The sequence below is a fragment of the Pleurodeles waltl genome, chromosome 12 (assembly GCF_031143425.1).
Source record: "Pleurodeles waltl isolate 20211129_DDA chromosome 12, aPleWal1.hap1.20221129, whole genome shotgun sequence".
In the NCBI taxonomy this organism is placed as follows: domain Eukaryota; kingdom Metazoa; phylum Chordata; class Amphibia; order Caudata; family Salamandridae; genus Pleurodeles; species Pleurodeles waltl.
In genome coordinates this window covers 60,782,837-60,804,110 of record NC_090451.1, presented here as the reverse complement: position 1 = coordinate 60,804,110, position 21,274 = coordinate 60,782,837, and the positions used below count along the sequence as shown (strand labels likewise).

The 21,274-nt window shown below is 42.8% G+C and overlaps 1 protein-coding gene across 7 annotated transcripts in view; it reads right to left on the bottom strand.

Annotated features, from left to right (window-relative positions):
- PTPRS (protein tyrosine phosphatase receptor type S) overlaps positions 1-21,274 on the bottom strand; it is a 542,831-nt gene that overhangs the window by 83,530 nt on the left and 438,027 nt on the right. For 5 of the 7 annotated variants that reach the window (XM_069215972.1, XM_069215973.1, XM_069215971.1 and 2 more), the window contains 3 exons: positions 14,148-14,308; positions 11,299-11,411; positions 6,229-6,276 (listed from right to left, as the gene is read on the bottom strand). In XM_069215972.1, the coding sequence (XP_069072073.1) occupies positions 6,229-6,276; positions 11,299-11,411; positions 14,148-14,308 (322 nt within the window). The remainder of the gene's footprint in view (positions 1-6,228; positions 6,277-11,298; positions 11,412-14,147; positions 14,309-21,274) is intronic. The other 2 variants (XM_069215974.1, XM_069215976.1) reach the window with 1 other exon arrangement.

Sequence of the window (21,274 nt, the reverse complement as noted above, 5' to 3'; positions counted from 1 at the left end):
CGGTGCTTTTCAACGCCATTTCTAGTCTTCGGGCCCTGCGATCTCTCAAGGTCTTCTTTGATCGAAACAATCGACAAGCTTTGCAATCTTCCATCCGATGGTCTGGAGAAATGTACAAATTACAAACCAGGTGTTGGTCTGTATATGGGTACTTTGGGTGGCACTGAGGGCAGAAATGAAATGGAGTCCGATCCATGAGGCTTTCCACGCGGTAGACCCGAACAGGGCTGAATTTGGCGCACACTCCCCAAAGGGCGAAATTAAGGTTCCGACAGTACTACCGATTTGATGCTAGATGGGAAACGCGATCAAAACAATACCGACAAATAAACAGGTTTTCTGGGGTTTTGTGATTCGATATCTCGGGAAACACTTCCGAACCCAACAGCGGAAAGAAAACAATCTAATTCTGGAGTCGATGCCCATGCGCACAGTAACCAAGAGAAGGAGTCACTCGATCCCATGACTCCGAAAAGACTTCTTAGAAGAAAAACAAACTTGTAACACTCCAAGCCCAACACTAGAGGTTGGAAGAGATATGCATAGCATGTGTATCTGCAGATATACATGCCACTGAACATATATATATATATTGCTGGAGCATGCCTGTTTCTTATGGTCCCTGTTTTAAGTAAATTTGAAACAATTTTTGATTTTGTATTTTTATTTACTCTAAGCTATTTTGCCCACTAAAATAACTTTCTGTGTTTTACTGTAATTCCGCAAATTTGTGTGTGACTGGCTTCATGTATTTCTAATAGAATGTAACTGCTTCTTACCTAATAAACCTAGCACTTCTTATGGACTGACACTAATTTGTGCACAATAGCCTCTTCCTGCTCCATGAATGGTTGTTTCAACCGAAATATTTTCTTTCTTTCTCTTTGTCTCTCTCTCGAAACCATACACTACATATGTTCTAGGAGCTTCATATGCTCTAGTGCATAAATTTATGTTTTTTTTAATTTCAGTATTTGTACAAAGTTTGCCACTATTTTTGCACTTTTGTAGACGAGTGTTCACAGTTTGATAACACATCCCCTGCCAATGGTTGCTTGTGCCTTGTCAGAATGCTGTTGCAAACAACTGTTATTCTGAGTTACTTTTTTCAGATTCAAAAGTCACCTTCATAAAACTGGTGTTAAAATGTTGTACGTAGCGTAAAAAGAATGTCTCCGCATGGGACATCTGGAATGAGAGCACTTGCTTCGCCCATCTAAGGCATATGATCAGTAATTGTGATTTGAGTAATTTTGTAGACTGGCAAAAAATGGCAAGGTGAAAACCTGCATGAAAATGGAGAAAAACATGCAGGAATAACTGCTGAAACGCAGTTTAAAACATGTTATTTCCCATTGACCCATAATTGAAAGTAGTTCTTACAGACGTACTCTTAATTAAGAACCTCCATGGGTGTAAGGCTCTATTGATCCTGAACCGGGACTTAAAACATTCTTCCGCCATATCATCGCCAATGAAGGGTTTTTTGTGCAGGTGTGATGTAATCAAAATAATCAAGGAGGCTAACAAGCTCGGATCCTTGGCTTTGGTCTTTCTAATGTTTTGAAATAGCTTTGGGGAGACATTAACAGATCTAGCATCAGTCCAGTCTGTTACATTTTTAAGGGCGGATGCATTTTTGCTCATGTTTAATTGGGACATAAAAGAGTGGTCTTGCATTTATGTGATATTTCTTTAGTGCAAAGCCTAGCCAAAATAAAGTGTATTTAACTTTGTACACTTCCAAACAACAGTAAAAAGCCACTCATGTATATATAACCAGAGTCATACATTTCAATGGAATGCTTGTCATTTTTACTCACAGAACATCGTATTCTTAAGCAACGTGACACTTGTGTATTCAAAAGTAACCTAATGGCCCTCAAACAAATGTAACCAAGTCCCAGCTAACATATCTTGTACACGTCAGTGGAATGACACGCACATGTATTTAAAACAACTCATGTGACTTATCTCAGTGTACTTTATATCGATCTTCCTTTGGATGATCACTCACTCGGAATCCAACTTCCTCATGTCTCGGGCTTCAAATAATTCCACTAAGTGTCACTGAACCATCAAGAACTGTCTTATATTCTTTAACGTTAGTGTTATGTCTTTTAGACCATCACAGTCTTGTTCACGTGACCATAGTTGGTCTTGTGCCAAAAAGGGTGTCAGGCGTATTCTGTGATCAATAGCTTCATACCGCGTCCTAAATATCTGACTTTAAATCCACTCCTTCACACATCATCCGCTACAGACACTTCAATTGACAAATTCAAAATTGTTCTGAGCAAGTTTCTACACTTTAGGAGTGCATAACTAAGAATGATGATGAAAGTTAACTGTAGCACCTCTTAAACTCTTGATTTCCCGCAGATATGTCTTTGGAAACTGCAGTTACTTGAAAGGAAAAGCTAGGTTCAACAACTAGTCCATGTACTCGAAACGTGCTAGACCTGCAGTGACCTCGCCTAACCCAGTAGGAAAATTGAACGTTTATCTTGATGCAGGGTAGTGAGAAACATAGGTTTAAGCTATAATGTTACTCTTATGGTAATTGTGAGTTAGAAAATATTCACATTTTGGCTAGACTCTACGGGAGCTCAATAATGAGGTTAATGGCTGCTGGATGGAGACAGACTGCTAATGGTGACAACAACATGAGATCAAATTTACAAATAAAGTCTACAACATTGCCTTACACGGACAATGTTACGAAATTTACAGAGTGTCGAGAAGAAAGTACCCCAACGACACAGCCGGGGAATGTAGACAGTGAAGAACCACAGAGTGCTGAATTGGACATGAGGCTCAAAAGAGAAACCCTTCGAGATAATGTATTTAAAACGCTCCTGAAAATACTAAAATGGCCTCAGGGAGACCTTCACAAGCACTGGATAAATGTATAAGACTTCCAAGTAGCCAAATTTATCCAAGCACATAGTTCTGACTCACACACACACACACACACACACACACACACACACACCTTTAAAGACATCTCCATCATCTAAAAGGTCTCCATACATCTTTCTCACATACCCTTCAGAAAATCATCACTAACTTTACTTTAAAGATTATTCACAGATTCTGCCATAACAGACACCATGTTGACAAAGAAACCTTTGATTGATCACCCAACAAGAGCACCCTTCACACCCCTCCCCAAACATTTAACTCCAGAAATCTATAACAACCTTATAATCACTTACCAGGACCTTTGGCAAAGTTGCCTAGCACTGTGTAACCTTAAACATATTGACTTATATACCATAAGAAGCTTGTAGTGGTATTCTCCAGCACAAAAGAAGACACTACAAACAATGTCTCTGGAACACACACACCAACAAAATCTAAGTTCTAAGGCAAATATGCTTTTGGAAAAAGATCCCAAACAGTAGGCTTCATATAAGAAGTGATTTGCATCTTCCGAACATCAGGTCCTGAAGAACTCTTCAATGCAACAGTTCTGCAAACAAAACATCCAAATAATAGAACATGTAGCCAAGAAGTGGTTAAAAATACAGTAAACAACAGTCGCAATAAGAAATTGTATGCTGACTAAATGCATTGAAAATGTTGCCTACTGTTTTTGCATCAGAATATACAGTAGAACCTCTAAAAAACCGAAGCTTTCAGTCAAGAAAGGGGCCTTGCTAGCATCAAGAAACAACTACAAAAGAGTGATTCCCATCACCCAGCAATCACAGTCAATGTCGGTCTACACTAAAGTAAATTCATAACCCTCGGAGAGGCTAGCAACCAACCTGTGCACCAACTGATAGGTACCAAATGTGCTTGACACTGCAGCACTCTCCAAAGGATTTTTCAAAGAAACACAACAATCCCCTTTAAGCAAATCTGACAAACAGCAAGTCTCTAAGCTACCATTCTGGACGTATTCCTAGCCATGATAAAATCTCATATTTTTAAAAAGGGCTCATGCTTTTCAAGAAAACAGAAGTCCAAGCTCAACACATCCCCCTAGGAAATATAAATTGCACCCAAAAACAGGTTTGAAAGATACAAAAGAGGACTCAGTCAACATGCCTATAAACAATGACCAGCCAGCAGGTAATGTACAATCAAATCTCTACTCTAACAAGTTTGACATCCTAACAATACACGTTATCTCCAAGGAGGTCTCTTTGGAGCCCAGGAATGACCATAAATCCTTGATCCACAGCAAGACTGGTGTCACAAAGTTTCAGGTGACCTTAGTGAACCTCTGCAATAGCAGCCAAAAGTTTGATAGTGAGAAGTTGCAATGAATTACCTTGCCAACAGCCAGGCACTACCCAGAAACCTGAGCGAAGCCAGCAACAAATCACTATGACAACAGTTTGGCACAGATCTATTCAAACAACCAAGTGGTCAGTTGGTGGCTGTTTCAGATTGGTTATCTCTATTTGTAATCATAAACCAGAATGAGGTTAATGAGGCAGTGTCCTGAGAAATCGCTCGATGCTTGATAATGGAGAAGGGCAGCCATTTAAAATTTCGAGCCCCGATGGAAGTCTTGTGACAAGCAGCGCTAGTGACAGCAGTGGTGGCAGCAGTAGTGGCAGCAGTGATGGCATTTCATGGTCAGCCCACCAGAATAAGTAGCACAGAGATGGCAAGCAAGCAAGACATCAGTTTTACAGCATGCTTTGGCTTTTGTACTCCTGCACCTGGGCCATAGACAAATCGGTCCCTGAGCCCCACTCGTTCCTCCTACATCATGCTAGAATGGTACCTACGTCTGACTTTGACTATGTTCTGCTCACTGATTCCCCTAATACTTACGATTCTATGGATTAAAACAAAACATAAAAATGGTAGACAGACTGCCACAACAAGGACACTGCTCTGATATTCTCATAGGCAGGTGAAGGCCACATGCTCATCTGGTAATTTGCCAACCGTTGACCTTTTCTGGGTTCGGAGTTGGACAGGACAATACATGTACTATATCCTTTTATGCAGAATAACACTAAACATATACATTTGGGGCAACAGAACATTCAGTGCCTACAAACTCAAAGAATTTAAGCTCTTCTTTTTCTGTGTTCCCACAAGTAAGTCGCTGGGCCGTGGCACAAACTTTACTCAAAGCTTCGAGGCGTTCTAAAGTAATGGGGCACAGAATCTAGACGTCACTTAGAGTAATTTTTGGTTCCTGACAAAGGATACCTCGTAAGGTAGTGCTGCATTATCAAAAGGCTTCCGCACTGGGATAGCCTCTCTGATTTAAGTAACTGTAAAGGCTTTAGTAAGACAGCACACTTTAAAGCAAGTGTTTGAAAAATAAAACAAATGAAGGGGTAGTGACGGAGATTTAGACATGGACACAGACTGTATACACCCTATTATGAAATTACTCAGAATCTCGCCAGAGTTGCTCCACCTATAGAACCTGTATGACGTCTTCTAGGGCAAGGCAAGACTAGGCACTTACTCACAACTCCATCAACAAAATCGCAGTAGAGCCAGATTGTCAATACAAAGAGCAAAAGAAAATGGCCCAATCTTAGTTGAAGGAGGTATGGGGGGGGGGTCGTGGCAAATCATCGCTTGCCATAGTAGCAGGGCTATTTATCCAGACTTGACAGTTTGCTACTTCTAGTCTCAAACAGTGCATCGTCAATATGCGATCAGCAGCATTCCAGCCATACGTGTACACACACCATATATTTACTTTCAACTTTTAATAGTCTAAGATTTGCCAAGAACATATATGAAATTGTTCCTTGCCACGGCTATCTGAGCTAAATGTAAACACATTGCAAGAGGTCATCTTTAGTAGACAGTACTCCCTACATGCTAGATTTGGCTTATATTTCAGCCTTCAAATGGCTTGAGCCAATGGACCCCTTATTTAAATCCCACCTCTAAAAGAACTGACCCCTGGGTACGACGAAAGGGCATCCTCCAAGTGCAGAGGCTCTCGGAGGATGGGGTGGGTGGGAGCTGAATCCGCCTGCCTTTGGACTAAGAGCTCATTCTTAATGTTTCTAGACTGTAAAACTGTTCAGATCCATGACAGACACATTGATGGCGTTGAGAGGGAGTGAGATGGTAAACACCAAGACCAGAATCACGTACCCATAGGAACAAACAGAGATGATGAATAATAATAGAGCAAAAGCTCAACAAAGACAACAAAAATAAAGTGAAATAATAATTAAAAACAGAAGCAGGAAAATGAACCAACAGGAACAAAAACAGACGGGAACTAACTTTCCAAGCCAAACTCAGGGTCACTGAGGGGGCTGCTGAGACCAGAATCTGCAAAGAACAGTAAAAAAAATAAAGAAATAAAAAATACAACAACGGCTATCACAACCAAAAAGTAGTCATGAGACGAAAAATTAAAATAACATAAATATTGGAGGAACAGAAATTTTTGTCATTCTTTTTGGAAGCATTTGGAGAGGGGTGCTGAGATGGGAAGCAAAATAGGGTGGGCCCAGGAGAGATGTATAGGATGCTATTCTAAGTACACTCTGGATATTCCTCTGCTAGGCCCCACTACACTGACTCAACAGCTGTTCACTAATTCCAGTCTTCTATACAAAGTAGATGGTGTACTGGAACTCATGCTGATTAAAATTCTTAAAAATGTAAAGCACAACCCTACAGTTTCACTTGGGTTCTTTTTTGCTTTAAGACCTTGTGAAAAACGCCTTAAATATCCCTTATTAATCCACTATCGCTGCCTTCACACTCTTTGGGCTGGCCACAGCATCACAAAGGAGGCAAAATTGCTCAAGGCCAAAGCACAGTCAAAGTGCTTTTTAAAGCAATGAAAGGAGAAAGACATTGGTAAACTACCCAAGTGAAGCTGACTGGGAGGTCTCTATTTTGAAACTAAAAGCGTTCTTACTTTCCTGTCTGTTTATTATCTATCTGGAAACTGCATCATTCACCAAACCATTTGAAGTAAGAGTCATTTTACTCCCTGCACATAGATCTCCCTTCATCACAATCTTCGTTTCACTGACAGGTCCCTCAGTGTTCTTCCACATAATCCTTTCTCCTGTTCTTTCTATCCGTAAGGACCTGCTCCTCTCTGTTCTTCCCTTCAAACTAGCTGGCATGCTATCTCCTCTGGACACGGTACCTCCGGTGTCCAATACGAATCATCCTCACTGTTAAAGCTGAAGGGGCACACTGACATCCCATCTCTCTCTTTCCGTTCCTCATTGTGCTGGACATTTAGATAATTAAGGGCATCTACCAGGTCCATCAATCTTCTCCTCAAAGAGACAGCTGCACCCTCTACCAAAATTACATTTTGGTTTGTATTTACAACATATCCCTTTGCTTGGCTTTACCACCCACAGCCCCAAATAAGGTCCTATTAAATATTGTATTGTCCCAATTTTACGGTAAGCTGGTGAAGGTAACTCTGCAGTGCACATTTCTAGGCATGTTAACTGTTAAACATAGCCTTATGAAACCATTACCAGAAACCAGATACTTACCTGTAACATGATTTCGCATCTTGAAGCTCATCTAGATTCACAGGCTGGGCATTAATTCTGCATCTTGCGATTGGGTCCAATAACTTGTCTTGCCTGAAATCTCTCTCTCTCTGGCTTTTGACCATAGGAGTAATCTTCATAACTATGATGTTGAGTATAAGCCCACAATTCCCCGGTATTCAGATTCTTTTTGTTTTGTGCCACATACTGTCTGTGTTGGGCACTATTGTGAGATTTCGTCTCGGTTTTCTTTTTCCAGCACCCACTACCCTCCATCAATTGGTAGGTGGGAGTTTCACATTTGAATCTAGAAGAGATTTAAACTGCAGAACCAATGTAACAGAGAAGTAATTGGTTTGCTTTGCAGTATGAATCCCCTCTAGATTCACAGCCTGTGCATCAGTTATGCAGCCGTAGTAAACCTTTGTGGAGGAGTGGGATTAAGCATGAGCAATTGCAAACAAATATTTTAACCTCTGGCCCACTTGAACCTTCCTCTGAGTGTACTCCTATGCAATAGTGTTTGTTAAACGTGTGTACTGATGACCTTGTAGCTAACCATTCATGTTTCATTCAAAGAGGTATTTGCAGTGTATGCCTTTGGCTTACTCACCAGTATCTTACCTGCCATTATGTAGCTTGTAGAATTCATCAGACTATGGTTATTTTGTACACTGGCAGCACTTTGGTCTGTAAAGCATTTGTGATAAAGAACTGTTTTGTTTTTCTTAATGACGCAGGACGCCATTTAGAGTTTTACAAATGCAGGATAGCCACAAAGAACGTGGTGGAAGGGCCAGCGGCCATAGTTCAGCGTACTCCAGACCCGCAAGTCTGCCCTGTTTAGAGCAGACGTTCTGATTTACATTTTTCCTGTCGAGGACCGCCACGGAAAGCCTGGTGTCCTGAGACAGAAAGCTATGGAAAATGCCCAAAAAAAGAAATCTAAATATGTCAACTACAGTTTGTGAGTTTACTGGCTTAAACTCAATATCAGGATGAGTCAAGATTCATCCCATCATTCACATCTTTTTAGAAGACATTCCTTCAGCGCAATTGCGGTATTTGATGTGAAACCAGGAGAGCGGTATCCCTGCCAGATGATCAGAAGATCTATATGTACCTTTACTCACATTAATCGTAACTGAGATTATTTTTCAAAGTAATTGACTATTCTAAAAAGCTGGTACAGATTCAGCTTTGCTGACATTATATTCCAAATGAACTAGTAACGAAGCTTGAAGCTATTATAAATCCATAAGCAGTGCATTATTCTCCCATTTAATGTTGGGCTTGATAATACATTTAGATCAATTTTATCTTGGGCTTGAACTGTGTAAAGTCTCAATGATTCATGATAAGGCTGACAGTAAACACACTGTACCACACCACAAAATTGACATCTTTAGAATCTATTTTTTGCCATCCCATTTGAAACACGGTTCTTACCAGGAAAGAAAGATAGGTATTTTTTAATCAACTCAACCTTGAAACATTTTTTCGTAAGGTACCAAAATAAATTTCCACCAAAGGATGCCAGATAGAGAGGACTGAAAATGCACTAAAAATCGAACAGACTCTTCAGTGACTGGGCATGGACATCACACATTTTCTGATTTAGGTCGGACCAGTGCCTTTGAAAGGGGAAGTTGCTGTTTCTGTGTTATCAACATTTTTACCGTTTTTGGTGATACAATATCTTTTAGTTTGAAAGAAAACAGGAAAAAATAAACAGCAGGTTTCCGTGATCAACAACTGACATAGGAAGATATCAATCAGCTGGAATTTAGAACCGTTCAGTTAGCCCTGAGGGCCTCCAGACACTCTTCTGGTGGAGGTGCTCAATTATTCACAAACTACACTAATGTTTTCCCTAAATAAACAGGAAGGGCATCAGTGGAAATGTGGCTCTGAGCAATCCAGAGCATGGTCCACCTCTTTGTGTATTGTCTGCCGGTTTCTAACGGACAGACACGAGTGAATCACAAGTGAGTACTTGACCAGCTAGTCTTAGACAACAAATGTACTTAATGGGGCCATGACACAATGATCTGGTTTGCAAGAAAAATACCTTACACACCGAAATTTGATGCATATTTCACTGTTCATCAGTCAGTTTAGAGCTGACTGATGTTTCCTCCAGTACCGCAGATACCACAGGTGGAGAACAAAGTCAGAACGAGAATATAACGGATACTTCAAATGCTGGTAATTTAATGCTAGAAACTGCAGTGCTACCAGATAGTCTAATCCTACAACAGGGCCAATTCAGAGACCCGGAACACAAGGAATATGAACTTGCCCGATCCAGAAATTCCCTTATGTAAACCACCGACAAATATGTATGAATATAATTTGGAAGACTCACAAACTTGCCCCACTGACGTGTTGTGCTGTTAAGTGGAAGAGTTACCTAACTGTGTCATCAAACAGCACATTTTCCAGCTTCTTTTGTGTGGTACTACATCAGAAGGAACATCTGCTGGCCACCAGTGCGGGTTATGCATCCACTAGAGTACACAAATCTGCTACGCATATATGAAGAGTCTGCAGCAGCAAATTCAGTAATGATTTCTTTGAGGTTGTGATGCATTCATTTATTATTTCACACCCCCTCCCCACCGAAATCAAAATATGCTTTAAATAGGTTTTATTTAAAGTGGTTTTTTTCTGGTGGCAGTCATTTAAGGTCACATAGTAAGTGCAGGACCTAACGTTTAAGCAAGCTCACTTACAAATATTAAAGGGTAGTATTAAGTACACCCCCCTATTTTATACCAAATGTTATTTCACTTCTTCATATAAATTAAAGCAGTGTATTACCTGGTGTTCTCAATGATAAAACCTCTGTGCAAGAAGGATGTTGCATACTGTTGATGTCAGAAGGGAACTATATTATTTTATCGATAAAAATGAAACTCTTATAGTAAACTCAACAATTTGCATCTCACATGGACCACAGATGCTAGGAAAGCCAGTGACAACGTTAACAATCACTGAATGAATTGTTCAAGCTATTCAGTTATGTTCCATTCTTGCACAAAATACGTTTTGCATGGAGCACGTCATCTGGGCTAGAAAACTACTTCCCTTGCTTTTATTGCAAATGTTTACTTGGCTGACACGTCAATGGTAGCTACAAGGTCATCTGTTAGTTCATTCACGAAGGATTCTTGTATGGATGTATAAGCTTACCAAAATGCGACAGTGGGGCAAACAATGTTTTGTTGTTTGTTTCTACTACATCGAACATACCGATCCAAGGGAAGTATTGCTGTATAATCAGCGCATTACATGTGAATTTAGAATAGGTTCACAGTGAGGTTTTGCAGCTATTCTGGATTCAAGTGACACTTCTGCCTCCATGATGAAGTGGTAAACGGCAAAACTATCTACTGTAGACCATATTTATTTCTTTTCCAGACATTACCAAAACAGAATCGAAATATTACATTGTGGAACTTAATTGCTCATGATCAACGTCGCCTTGAGTCATTTAAACTTCACCTTTTTTGTATGCCTAAAAAGGTTTATCTTTCATGAGCCCAACCAACAGACGCTAGAATAACACACCACCGTGAACCTTCAATAGGTTCATGCTACAAAATCTTACACCTGTACTTTTTATTCATTACACTGGGTTTGACAAAGTTTAGCTCGATGGCGCCAACAGGGAGATTGTGGTCATAGAGAGTCGGAGTGATTTGAAGCTAGGCAGCACCCATCAGGGAGGTGGAGAAGGTAGTCACAGGTATCATTAAACGTATGAGGGTCTGCTGATATACTCCATCCTTACCACATGGTAGCATAAGCCCACGGTTACCTGGTGTCTGAAAGTTGATGCGTCTCATCTCAACAGGGTCTGTTGGGTGATGGGGGGTGACCTCAGCATTGTTCAGAAGACACTTCGTTCTGGGCTCAGAGTTTTTCCGTTTGCTTAGAAGAAACACAAGAAGGAAATAGACAATTTTAGTCGACAGAGAATGCACTGGGAAAGTGACATCCACCCTTTACCTGATTTAGCATCTAATTGACAGGCTGATGCAAGAGTCTTCGGTCACAGGGTATTTTTAGCAAAAGCCATGATTTAGTCACCACAGAGTCAGAAACAAAAGGACAGAGTGGACAATACAGAGCATACAGAATCCGCACAGAGGCCCAGTGAGTAAGTGGTAGAAGATCAGCTATAGACGTCCTCTAGTTCTACAATGACTACTTAAGTTTGTGTTACTGGTTGTAAACATTTGGTGTTGACTTGAGTCAAACCCTTTCAAGTACCCTATTTGTGGAATTTATCAGTGGGAGCCTTTTGCAAGATCACAGGTATGGAAACCAGTGGAAGTTAAAAGAAATGCTTTTTACCCTTCTATCCCAGGGTGTATCTTGCTGTAGACAGCTGCACCTAGATCGTGATTTGTCTCACAGGGTAGCCACACCTACAGTGTTATTTTCTCACAATAGGCAGCCAAGTGTATGACTGGCTCTCTCACAGCTGTCACAGACAGCTAGGCCTAATTCTAGCTCCCAAGGGCTACCATAACTCAACCAGGAACTCTCCTCAGATATAGTGACGGCTAAACTACAGTCTGTCTCCCAGAGAACCATCATGAGTAGACAAACGTATATCACCAGTGCCAGTCATGACTAGACATAATTTTTGTCTCCCAGGCAACAACTCACAGGACCCGCCTACAGCGCGGTCTGTCCCAGATGTGACAGCCATGGACAGACATAGCATCATCTCACATAGAGCATCCTAAGCTTACTGTTGTCTTTCTCATAAGACATGCATGGCTGGAACGTGGCCTTTCTTTTTGGGTACAATCAAAGGCTGGACCGTGAATTGGCTGTCGCACAAGAGATAGACATGCCTGGATCCAGGTTTCTTTTACAGAGGGCAGCAGTCTGGCTAAGCTAAACAAAGGGCCTGATTTAGATATTAGCAGACACGTTTCTCAATCATAACAGTGATGGAGATCCCGTCCACCAAAATCTAAATCCCATTATATTCTATGGGATTTAGATTTAGGCAGACAGGATATCAGTCACTGTTGTGACTGGGTAATCCATCCGCCGAGTTCTAAATAAGGCCCCAAGTCATAGGAGACGGACAAGGCTCGAATCAGCTCTGGTCTACAGGGGAACTCAACAACTACACCATAGTCTACCTTACAAGAGAGATGCATGACTAGACCAAGGTCTTTCTAATCAGGAACTGCAATAAGCTAGACACTGCAGGGCCTGAGCCATGGAACAGCTATGGTTAAATTTAGCTTGGTCTGACAGGCAAAAGCCATGGCAAGGCCACTCCAGCTGCCTCACAGAAGACAGCATGCCAGGGTGCCTTCTGCTCTGATGTAGGGTCCAAAGCTTTAACACAGTTTGTGGCATTTCTGTAAATATTGGGTATTATCACTACCCAGCCCAATGTTCATGCATTTATCTACCTCTGAAGTATGAAAGGCTAAGGTGGCAATGCTGGGATTTAAACTGTCACCTGCGCATCACCCCAGATGTCTGCAGAAAACACTTAACTAGTGGGGGGTGATCTTGTTGACAGTAAGTCGGCAGTACGGCGCAAACCCAAAGATGCAAATCAGGCATCACTGATTGCATTACTGGAAATTGAGCTAGATCCATCGTTTCTAGTTCCACTACTACTACTCCTACCTATTTTACCACTGCCACCCGGGTTGGCCCATTCTTGGCCCATATCTACCAGCCACCTGCCTTCAAGTTTCTCCCACAGATGCATCTGTCACAGCTCGCAGGATAGATGCTGCCTGTATGGAGAACATGTAGCTTGCTAACAAGATCAATACCTTCCACACGTCCTCCACATTTGACCACAAAAAGTAATTTTCTTTTCACACAGTGACCCTGATAAGGTGACAGCAAGACCGTGGATGTGCTTACCTGTCTGGTTTGCTGTCCAGCAGAAGCAGGAAAGAAGAGAAAGAATAACATGCATAAATTATGGTCAATAAACTGAACAAGATGGAAACAAGAACCAACTGCGCATTTTTCAAGACATAGAGCCAAGACAGGCCATGTCTGTGAAGGACAGCTAATGCACGCTATGAAACAGGCTTGCAGGCTCCTCACTGCCAGCCTAAGCAGAGACAGGAAAAAATGAGCAGCCCCAATCAAATAAGCAAAGCTTCAGATCAATTTCGCCCTGTCTGATTTTTTTTTACTTGTACTTTGGCACCAGCAGTATTACAGTTCAAAACAAATCAGGGATGCAAGTTTGAGAATGCAAAGAAAAGTCAATACCACACTATGTGACAAATTGAGATCTCTTCAGAAGCCTGCAGGTTACCATGGGGCGCCATCTCCAGGAATGATGGCAAAACCTCAATACAGGAAAGAGCATGCCTGCTGTAAAGTAATAAGCAAGCCATACGGGACAAATCTCACAATATTAGGGCTCACACTGCCCTAAACATACAGATGCACCCTGCTTTATTACCTGAAGGCTGCCCTTAAAACATAACTAGATACCTTCTGTGTAACCTGAATGCTGCCCATAACCTATACCCATATCACCTCACCGCTTTAATCCTCTCACCACTTCAGCTGCTTTGGGGGTAGGTCTTACATTGTGTATACAGATGCTTATTTTCCCTAGGCTGTCCAGACACATGCGTGCCATCAGGGTGCAGCTCTTACTTTTTATAGAGAAGGATTGCAATGACAATGCAGATGATGAAGACCACAGCAAGCACTGGCCCAATGACCCAGATCAGCCCTTCCTCCCCATCAATGATTGGCTGAGGGTCTGGATCGTCCAGTTGGATGGGATCGGAGTATGGACTGGCTGCATACATCCTCTGGACGGAAAAGAAAGAAAGAGATCAGAAACAGGTTATACAGTTGCTAAGTTTTGGTAAATCTTCCTCAGATCAGCCTTCTTCTAGCCTATTTTGACTTCCTATCAAACATAATCTGTCCCAGAGTCTGGAGGTAGAAATGAGATCTGTCCCTCTGTCTCCAGAAGAGAGGACTGTACCTATATTTCATCAAGGCGGAATATGATTTATCCCTGGGTCTTTACGGAGACAAATCTAATCTGGCCTGGGGATTCTATCAGGCAAATGAAACTAGTCACCTATGACAATAGTTTGGTATCTTAAGATTTCCACAGTCCCGTGCTGTGCATTATTCCGGTATCTAGTGGTGTGGGCCAGAGAAACAGTTGATTTGTTTTATCAGTAAGCATGATGAGGTCATTGAGCACAGACCCAAGAAAACCTACTATTCCATGTGTGGCATGTAGGATTTTAATTTTCCTGGATATGCATTTATTTGGATCTTAATTTCGTTGTGCAGATTGCAACTTTTTACAACTTAATTTGTTAATGTTCATTATTCCCCTTCAGCTGGAGAAAGATGCCGTTCGTTGTATATTTAGCTGTATTTTACCTTTGTAGGTTGGTGTTAAGTATGTGTAGTAGCAACAAAATGTTTACAATTGTTTGTCTTACAACTGCTTACTCTCTAGACTGAAAATGTGCCCCGTGATATCTGTTAAGAGCGTGCATAGAGACCACCTAGCAGCGCTTCAAATGTTAGCCAAGAAAACATTACCAGTAACATCCAGAGAGGCGCTTATAGACCAGACAAATGGTAGAGTGTGCTATATAGGTTTAGCTATTTTTATTATTATTAGGTGTGCTGTGCGTCATATATATTAGTTTCCCTGCCAAGTAGCAGTTGTTTGAAATGTGCATTTGTCAAAAGTCGTCTTGATCGTGGACATCCCTAATTTACGTGAAGCATGGTTTTCCCATATAAAACATCACTGATCATTTGTGGCTATGTGACACTATATAATGCTCTTTCTTAAGCAAAAGGTTGATTATAGAAAAACCCTGGCAAATAAATTGATTGTTATACAAATGGGAAGGTATAACCGCCTTTACAATACATTTTGGAAGTGACCTCATAGTAGCTTCATCATGATGTTCATAAGATTCTGTTAACATGAGTGCCTGTATTTCGCTGGCCCAGGGAAAATATGTGATGGCTCCTAAAAAGCAACCTTTAAAGTAAGATGTTTCAAAGATTCTTCGTGCATTGGTTCAAAAGGAGGTAACCGTAACCTATTTACTACTGTATTTAAATTGCAGGTGGCATGTGGTGTAGAATGCGAAAGACAGATCTATTTGTAAGAAAAAGGAGACATTTCTAGGATGGTAGACAGCAACTTCTTTTGTGCACCATTTGTACACCCAATAGGTGCTACTTCCAGTCTGATAGTAGTGCAACTTAAGTGACTATCAAGAAAGTAAAAAAGGATACACACTGCACCAGTAGATTTCCCTGATGGTTGTTAGTTTGTCACCGTTGAATGAAATGCGGTCAGATAACGTGTCCAAATTGTAAGGCTGTTAACGTCTTTAAAAATGTTCATCCATTTTGCTAGCAATTTTAAGAGATTCAATTTTACACTTCAGGAGCCATGCTTACAAGTTCAGAGACTGTGTCTGGTGTTTGATTTTGCCGTTCAGCATTATTAGTAAACTGGGAAGTGCAGGTATTTTATGATGCTATAATATGGGCATATTCATCAGGTGTTAGTCCCATGGCTGTTGGGCATATTTTGGAAGTATTTATGTAATGTGTAACCTTCTGCATTTGTTAAATTCCTGTGAGAATAATCGGTTTGAGGAGGGCGGGGTTGAAAGGTGCAGGAAAAGATCTATGACCAACACACTGACAGGGTGTTTCCATCGGACAGCCGATGAGTGGAGCCTGGATGCAGAATTTCATTGTTGACACTTGATGCAAATAGGTTTTCTAAGGGTGCTCTCCACGGAGTCAAGATTATATATACAAACAGTTGATGTAGTTCCCGTTTGTATAGAACTCTGGTCTGCCTCCTTAAAGAGCCTACAATGGTATTATTTTCTCCTGGAAGGTATAAAGCAGGCTTCCCAGCAAGAGGGTATGATTTTGTCCTATCTTGAATCTTTAACCACAACACTGCTGTGCTTTCGGCTTTGAAAGCTGTGCTTTCGGCTTTGAAAGTGTGTCCACTTCTCCGCTCACATGAGTGAGAAATACTTTCAAATACGTGTGTTTTATCTTGAGCTCCAGTGATATAGGGGGTGATTCTAAGTCTGGCGGAAGACCGCTGAGGGTATTCTGGGTTTTGCACTGGGCTGGCGGGCGACCGCCAAAAGGCCGCCCGCCAGCCCAGTGCAAAACTACCTTCCCACGAGGACGCCGGCTCCGAATGGAGCCGGCAGAGTGGGAAGGTGCGACGGGTGCAGTGGCACCCGTCGCGAATTTCACTGTCTGCAATGCAGACAGTGAAATTCTTTGTGGGGCCCTCTTACGGGGGCCCCTGCAGTGCCCATGCCATTGGCATGGGCACTGCAGGGGCCCCCCAGGGGCCCCACGACAACCCATACCGCCATCCTGTTCCTGGCGGGCGAACCGCCAGGAACAGGATGGTGGTATGGGCTGTCAGAATCCCCATGGCGGCGCAGCGAGCTGCGCCGCCATGGAGGATTCAAATGGGCAGCGGAAAACCGGCGGGAGACCGCCGGTTTTCCACTTCTGACCGCGGTCAAACCGCCGCGGTCAGAATGCCCAGCGGGGCACCGCCAGCCTGTTGGCGGTGCCCCCGTAATTTTAGCCCTGGCGGTCTTGGACCGCCAGGGTTAGAATGACCCCCTTAATGTGTTGTTCAGCTTTTTCTGACAGCCCACGCAAGAAGGTTGTTCATGTAAGCCCCCAGCCCATGTGAGAGGCATTTTTGGTGACAGTCATAACTGGGACTGGATCTTTACACATACAATCCATTGTTACACTGTTGGTGTTCAACTAGTACAGAGCTTCTACTACTGCACAGCGTATGAACACAAGTTTGCTCCAATCGGCTAATAACTGTACCTACTGATTTCAGAGCCAGCCTTGAATTGGCTTCATGTGTGGATAGGCACAGGGGATGAAATTAAATCAAGATGCATCAGTCCTTACGGTCATAGATTGCGATGTCTATGATAGAGAATGTTGTTCTGAAAGGCCAGAATTTATTTTTCAACATAAGTCTCTGTTCCCAGAAAGGTTTTCTGAGGGACTGGCTTTGAAGACTACTTCAATTTATAGACTGAAAACATAACTGATATAACAATTGAACAACTTTGTTTATTCTTTGGTATTATTAAAATAAACTGCCCTTTACTAGCTAGAGTATGGCTACACTTAAATGGCTTCTCATCTAAGATATGCTGCCACCTTGGCTTAACATTTTGAAAATACTCTGTGTGCAGACTTCATTCCAAACAGTAGGGCTTTGAATTGATGATATTTGGCATGTACCACAGATAACGAGCACTTGCAGTACCTTCTAGCCCTGGGCATCCTTTTGGCCCACTTTTGCCAGGTAGTAGTTGACTGGAAATAGCCCTTCGAGGCATTTTCTCTGTTGTAAACCTTTTGGCTTTAGTTTAAGGGAGATTAAGCTTGTATTTGCTCTAGTACCATTACAAACGTAATGTCATTAGTATGTTTACACAGCCTTTCCCAAATGTGCTCTATATTCTTGGATTTTTCAGTTTTGATGTCAGTGGATTTAGAAGTTGGAGTATGGCTTGAGGTTTTGTAACTGAAGTTTTTGACACTGAAACCTTATCAGCTGGGGCACTGAAAGTTTAATATTTTTTTAGTATTGGCTATGCTCAAAACTGAAGAAGGTGGAGGAACAATTTCTGTTTCCTTTTTATTTTTGCTTCTCTCAGTCAGGCATTTCCCCTGTGAATAAGGCATGTAATGCACACACTGTGCTGGTTAACCAATGCGTATAAATGCCAACATCAAGGGTAGAACCTAAAATGTGTTTTGCCTATTTAGAATATAAAGACAATACAGAGAAACAACACAGAAGAAACAGAACGTCATTATATACAAGCTGGCTTCAACTAGTGGCCAAAGTCTTTTGTGATTTTGCAGGGGAAAAAAACATTTTTGCATCAAGATTTTTAGTCCCTCTTTGGTGCGTTAGCCTTGTCTCCGTGTCCTGTGCTGGCTACTTGTCCACCAAGTTCAAAAGCTTAACTTCAATATCCATTTGCTTACACGCTTTCGAACCCAGTAGTGGAAAATATCATCTGGAGATGATGGTCATTCAGTGGAGCATGGTGGGCTTGGGATTGGTGTAGGAAGTTGGCTCTGTATATACTATCTCAAAGTGAGAGATAGCGTGCACAGAGTGCAAGGGTTCCCCAATCAAGGGTTGATAGTGGCAACATTAGATAATACTAATGCTCTATTTTGTGGTAGTGTGGTCAAGCAGTAGGCGTATCAGAGGGTAGTGTTAATCATTTGTTGTACACACACATGCAATAAATGAGAACACACACTCAAAGACTTAACTCCAGGCCAATAGGTTTGTATATAGAAAAATATATTTTCTTAATTTATTTTTAGAACCACAAGATTCAAATTGTAGGTAAGTACATACATTGTGAGGTACTTCACACAGGTAAGTATAGAACTTTGATTTAAAACAGTAGTACACACAGTTTTAGTTAAAATGGCAATTAGCTATTTTAAAAGTGGACTCTGCAAAAATCAGCAGTTCCTGGGGGAGGTAAGTATTGGTTAGTTTCTCAGGTAAGTAAAGCACTTACAAGTTCAGTTTCCTGGGCATAGGCAGCCCACCGTTGGGGGTTCAAGGCAACCCCAAAGTCACTGCACCAGCAACACAGGGCCGGTCAGGTGCAGAGGTCAAAGGAGGGCCCAAAACACATAGGCGCCTATGGAGAACAGGGGTGCTCCAGATCCAGTCTGCTTACAGGTACATACCTGTGTCCTTGGGGAGCAGACCAGTGGGGTTTTGTAGAGCACTGGGGGGGAACACACACAGGCACACAAAACACACCCTCAGCAGCACAGGGGCGGACGGGTGCAGTGTGCAAAGTAGTTGTCAGGTTTTGTATTGAACTCAATGGAGGGACCCGGGGGTAACGCTGGCGATAGGGGCAGGGGGGCTTCTCTGGCCACTCACCAACTGGGCTAGGATGAGACTTGCCTGCTGGTCACTCCTGCGCTGGTAGGTGGTTCCTCTCTGTCCTGGGGGCTGCGGGTGCAGTGCTTGGTCCAAGTGTCAGGTTCCTTTGTTACCTGGCGGTCAGGGGGAGCCTCTGGATCCTCTCTGCAGGCGTTGCTGTGGCGGTGCAGGGAGGTAGACTCAGGGTGTCCATGTCGTTGGAGTCGAATGGGAGCCCTCTCTGCGGTGTTGGTTGTCCTGAACTCGAGCCGGGGGCGTTGTGTGTAGTGTGTGAAGGCTCACGCTTCTGGCGGGAAGTTAGAGTCTCTTTAAAGTTGCTTCTTTGTTGTTGTTTCTAGACGGAGCGCTGTCCTCTGGAGGTCCTTGGTCCTTTAGGTGCAGGCCAGTCGTCTGAGCCCTCAGAGGTCGCTGGTCCCGCTGGATGTGTCGCTGTGCAGGTTCTTTAGAGTCTGGAGACAGGCCGGTAGGGCTGAGGCCAAGTCAGTTGTTGTCTCCGTTGTCTCTGCGGGGCTTTCAGGTCAGCAGTCTTCTTCTTTCTTCAGGTTACAGGAATCTGACTTCTCGGGTTCAGGGTTACCCCTAAATACTCAATTTAGGGGTGTGTTTATGCCTGGGGGGCAGTTGCCAATGGCTACTGTCCTGGAGGGTGGCTACACCCTCTTTGTGCCTCCTCCCTGAGAGGAGGGGGGCACATCCCTAATCCTATTGGGGGAATCCTCCAAAACCAAGATGGAGGATTTCTTAAGGCAGGGGTCACCTCAGCTCACGACACCTTAGGGGCTGTCCTGACTGGTGGGTGACTCCTCCTTGTTTTTCTCATTATCTCCTCCAGACTTGCCGCCAAAAGTGAGGGCTGTGTCCAGAGGGGCGGGCATCTCCACTAGCTGGGATGCCCTGGGGTGCTGTAACAACAGGCATGAGCCTTTGAGGCTCACTGCCAGGTGTTACACTTCCTGCAGGGGGAGGTGAGAAGCACCTCCACCCAGTGCAGGCTTTGTTCCTTGCCACAGAGTGACAAAGGCACTCACCTAATGTGGCCAGAAACCTGTCTGGTTGTGGCAGGCTGGCAGGAACTGGTCAGCCTAACACTGGTGTTTGGGCTGGTATACAGGGGGCATCTCTAAGATGCCCTCTGTGTGCATTTTTCAATTAATCCCACACTGTCATCAGTGTGGAGTTTTTGTGCTGAGAAGTTTGATACCAAACTTCCCAGATTTCAGTGTAGCTATTATGGAGCTGTGTAGTTCGTGTTTGACAAAGTCCCAGACCATATACTCTTTATGGCTACCCTGCACTTACAATGTCTAATGTTTGGCTTAGACACTGTAGGGCAGAGGTCTTCAAACTGGGGGGCGGGCCCCCCTAGGGGGGCTTCAAGTGATTCCAGGGGGGGGCGCCAGACTCTTGCCAAAAGAAGCATTATACAGATAACAGGCCTTTGTTTTCAGCAGAAGCATGTTATTGTATATTTAAAAAGGTAAGAGTACTTAACTGTAATGTTTAAATAGGTCTAGACATATTTAAACATTGCCCTCTTTATAAAATAATTGTGAAAAATTCTGAGGGGGGCCCAATGATTTTTATTTTTCAACTGGGGGGGCACGGCATTAAAAAGGTTGGAGACCACTGCTGTAGGGGCATAGTGCTCATGCAACTATGCCCTCACCTGTGGTATAGTGCACCCTGCCTTAGGACTGTAAGGCCTGCCAGAGGGGTGACTTAACTATGCCACAGGCAGTGGGTTGAGGACATGGTACTCTGAGGGGAGTGCCATGTC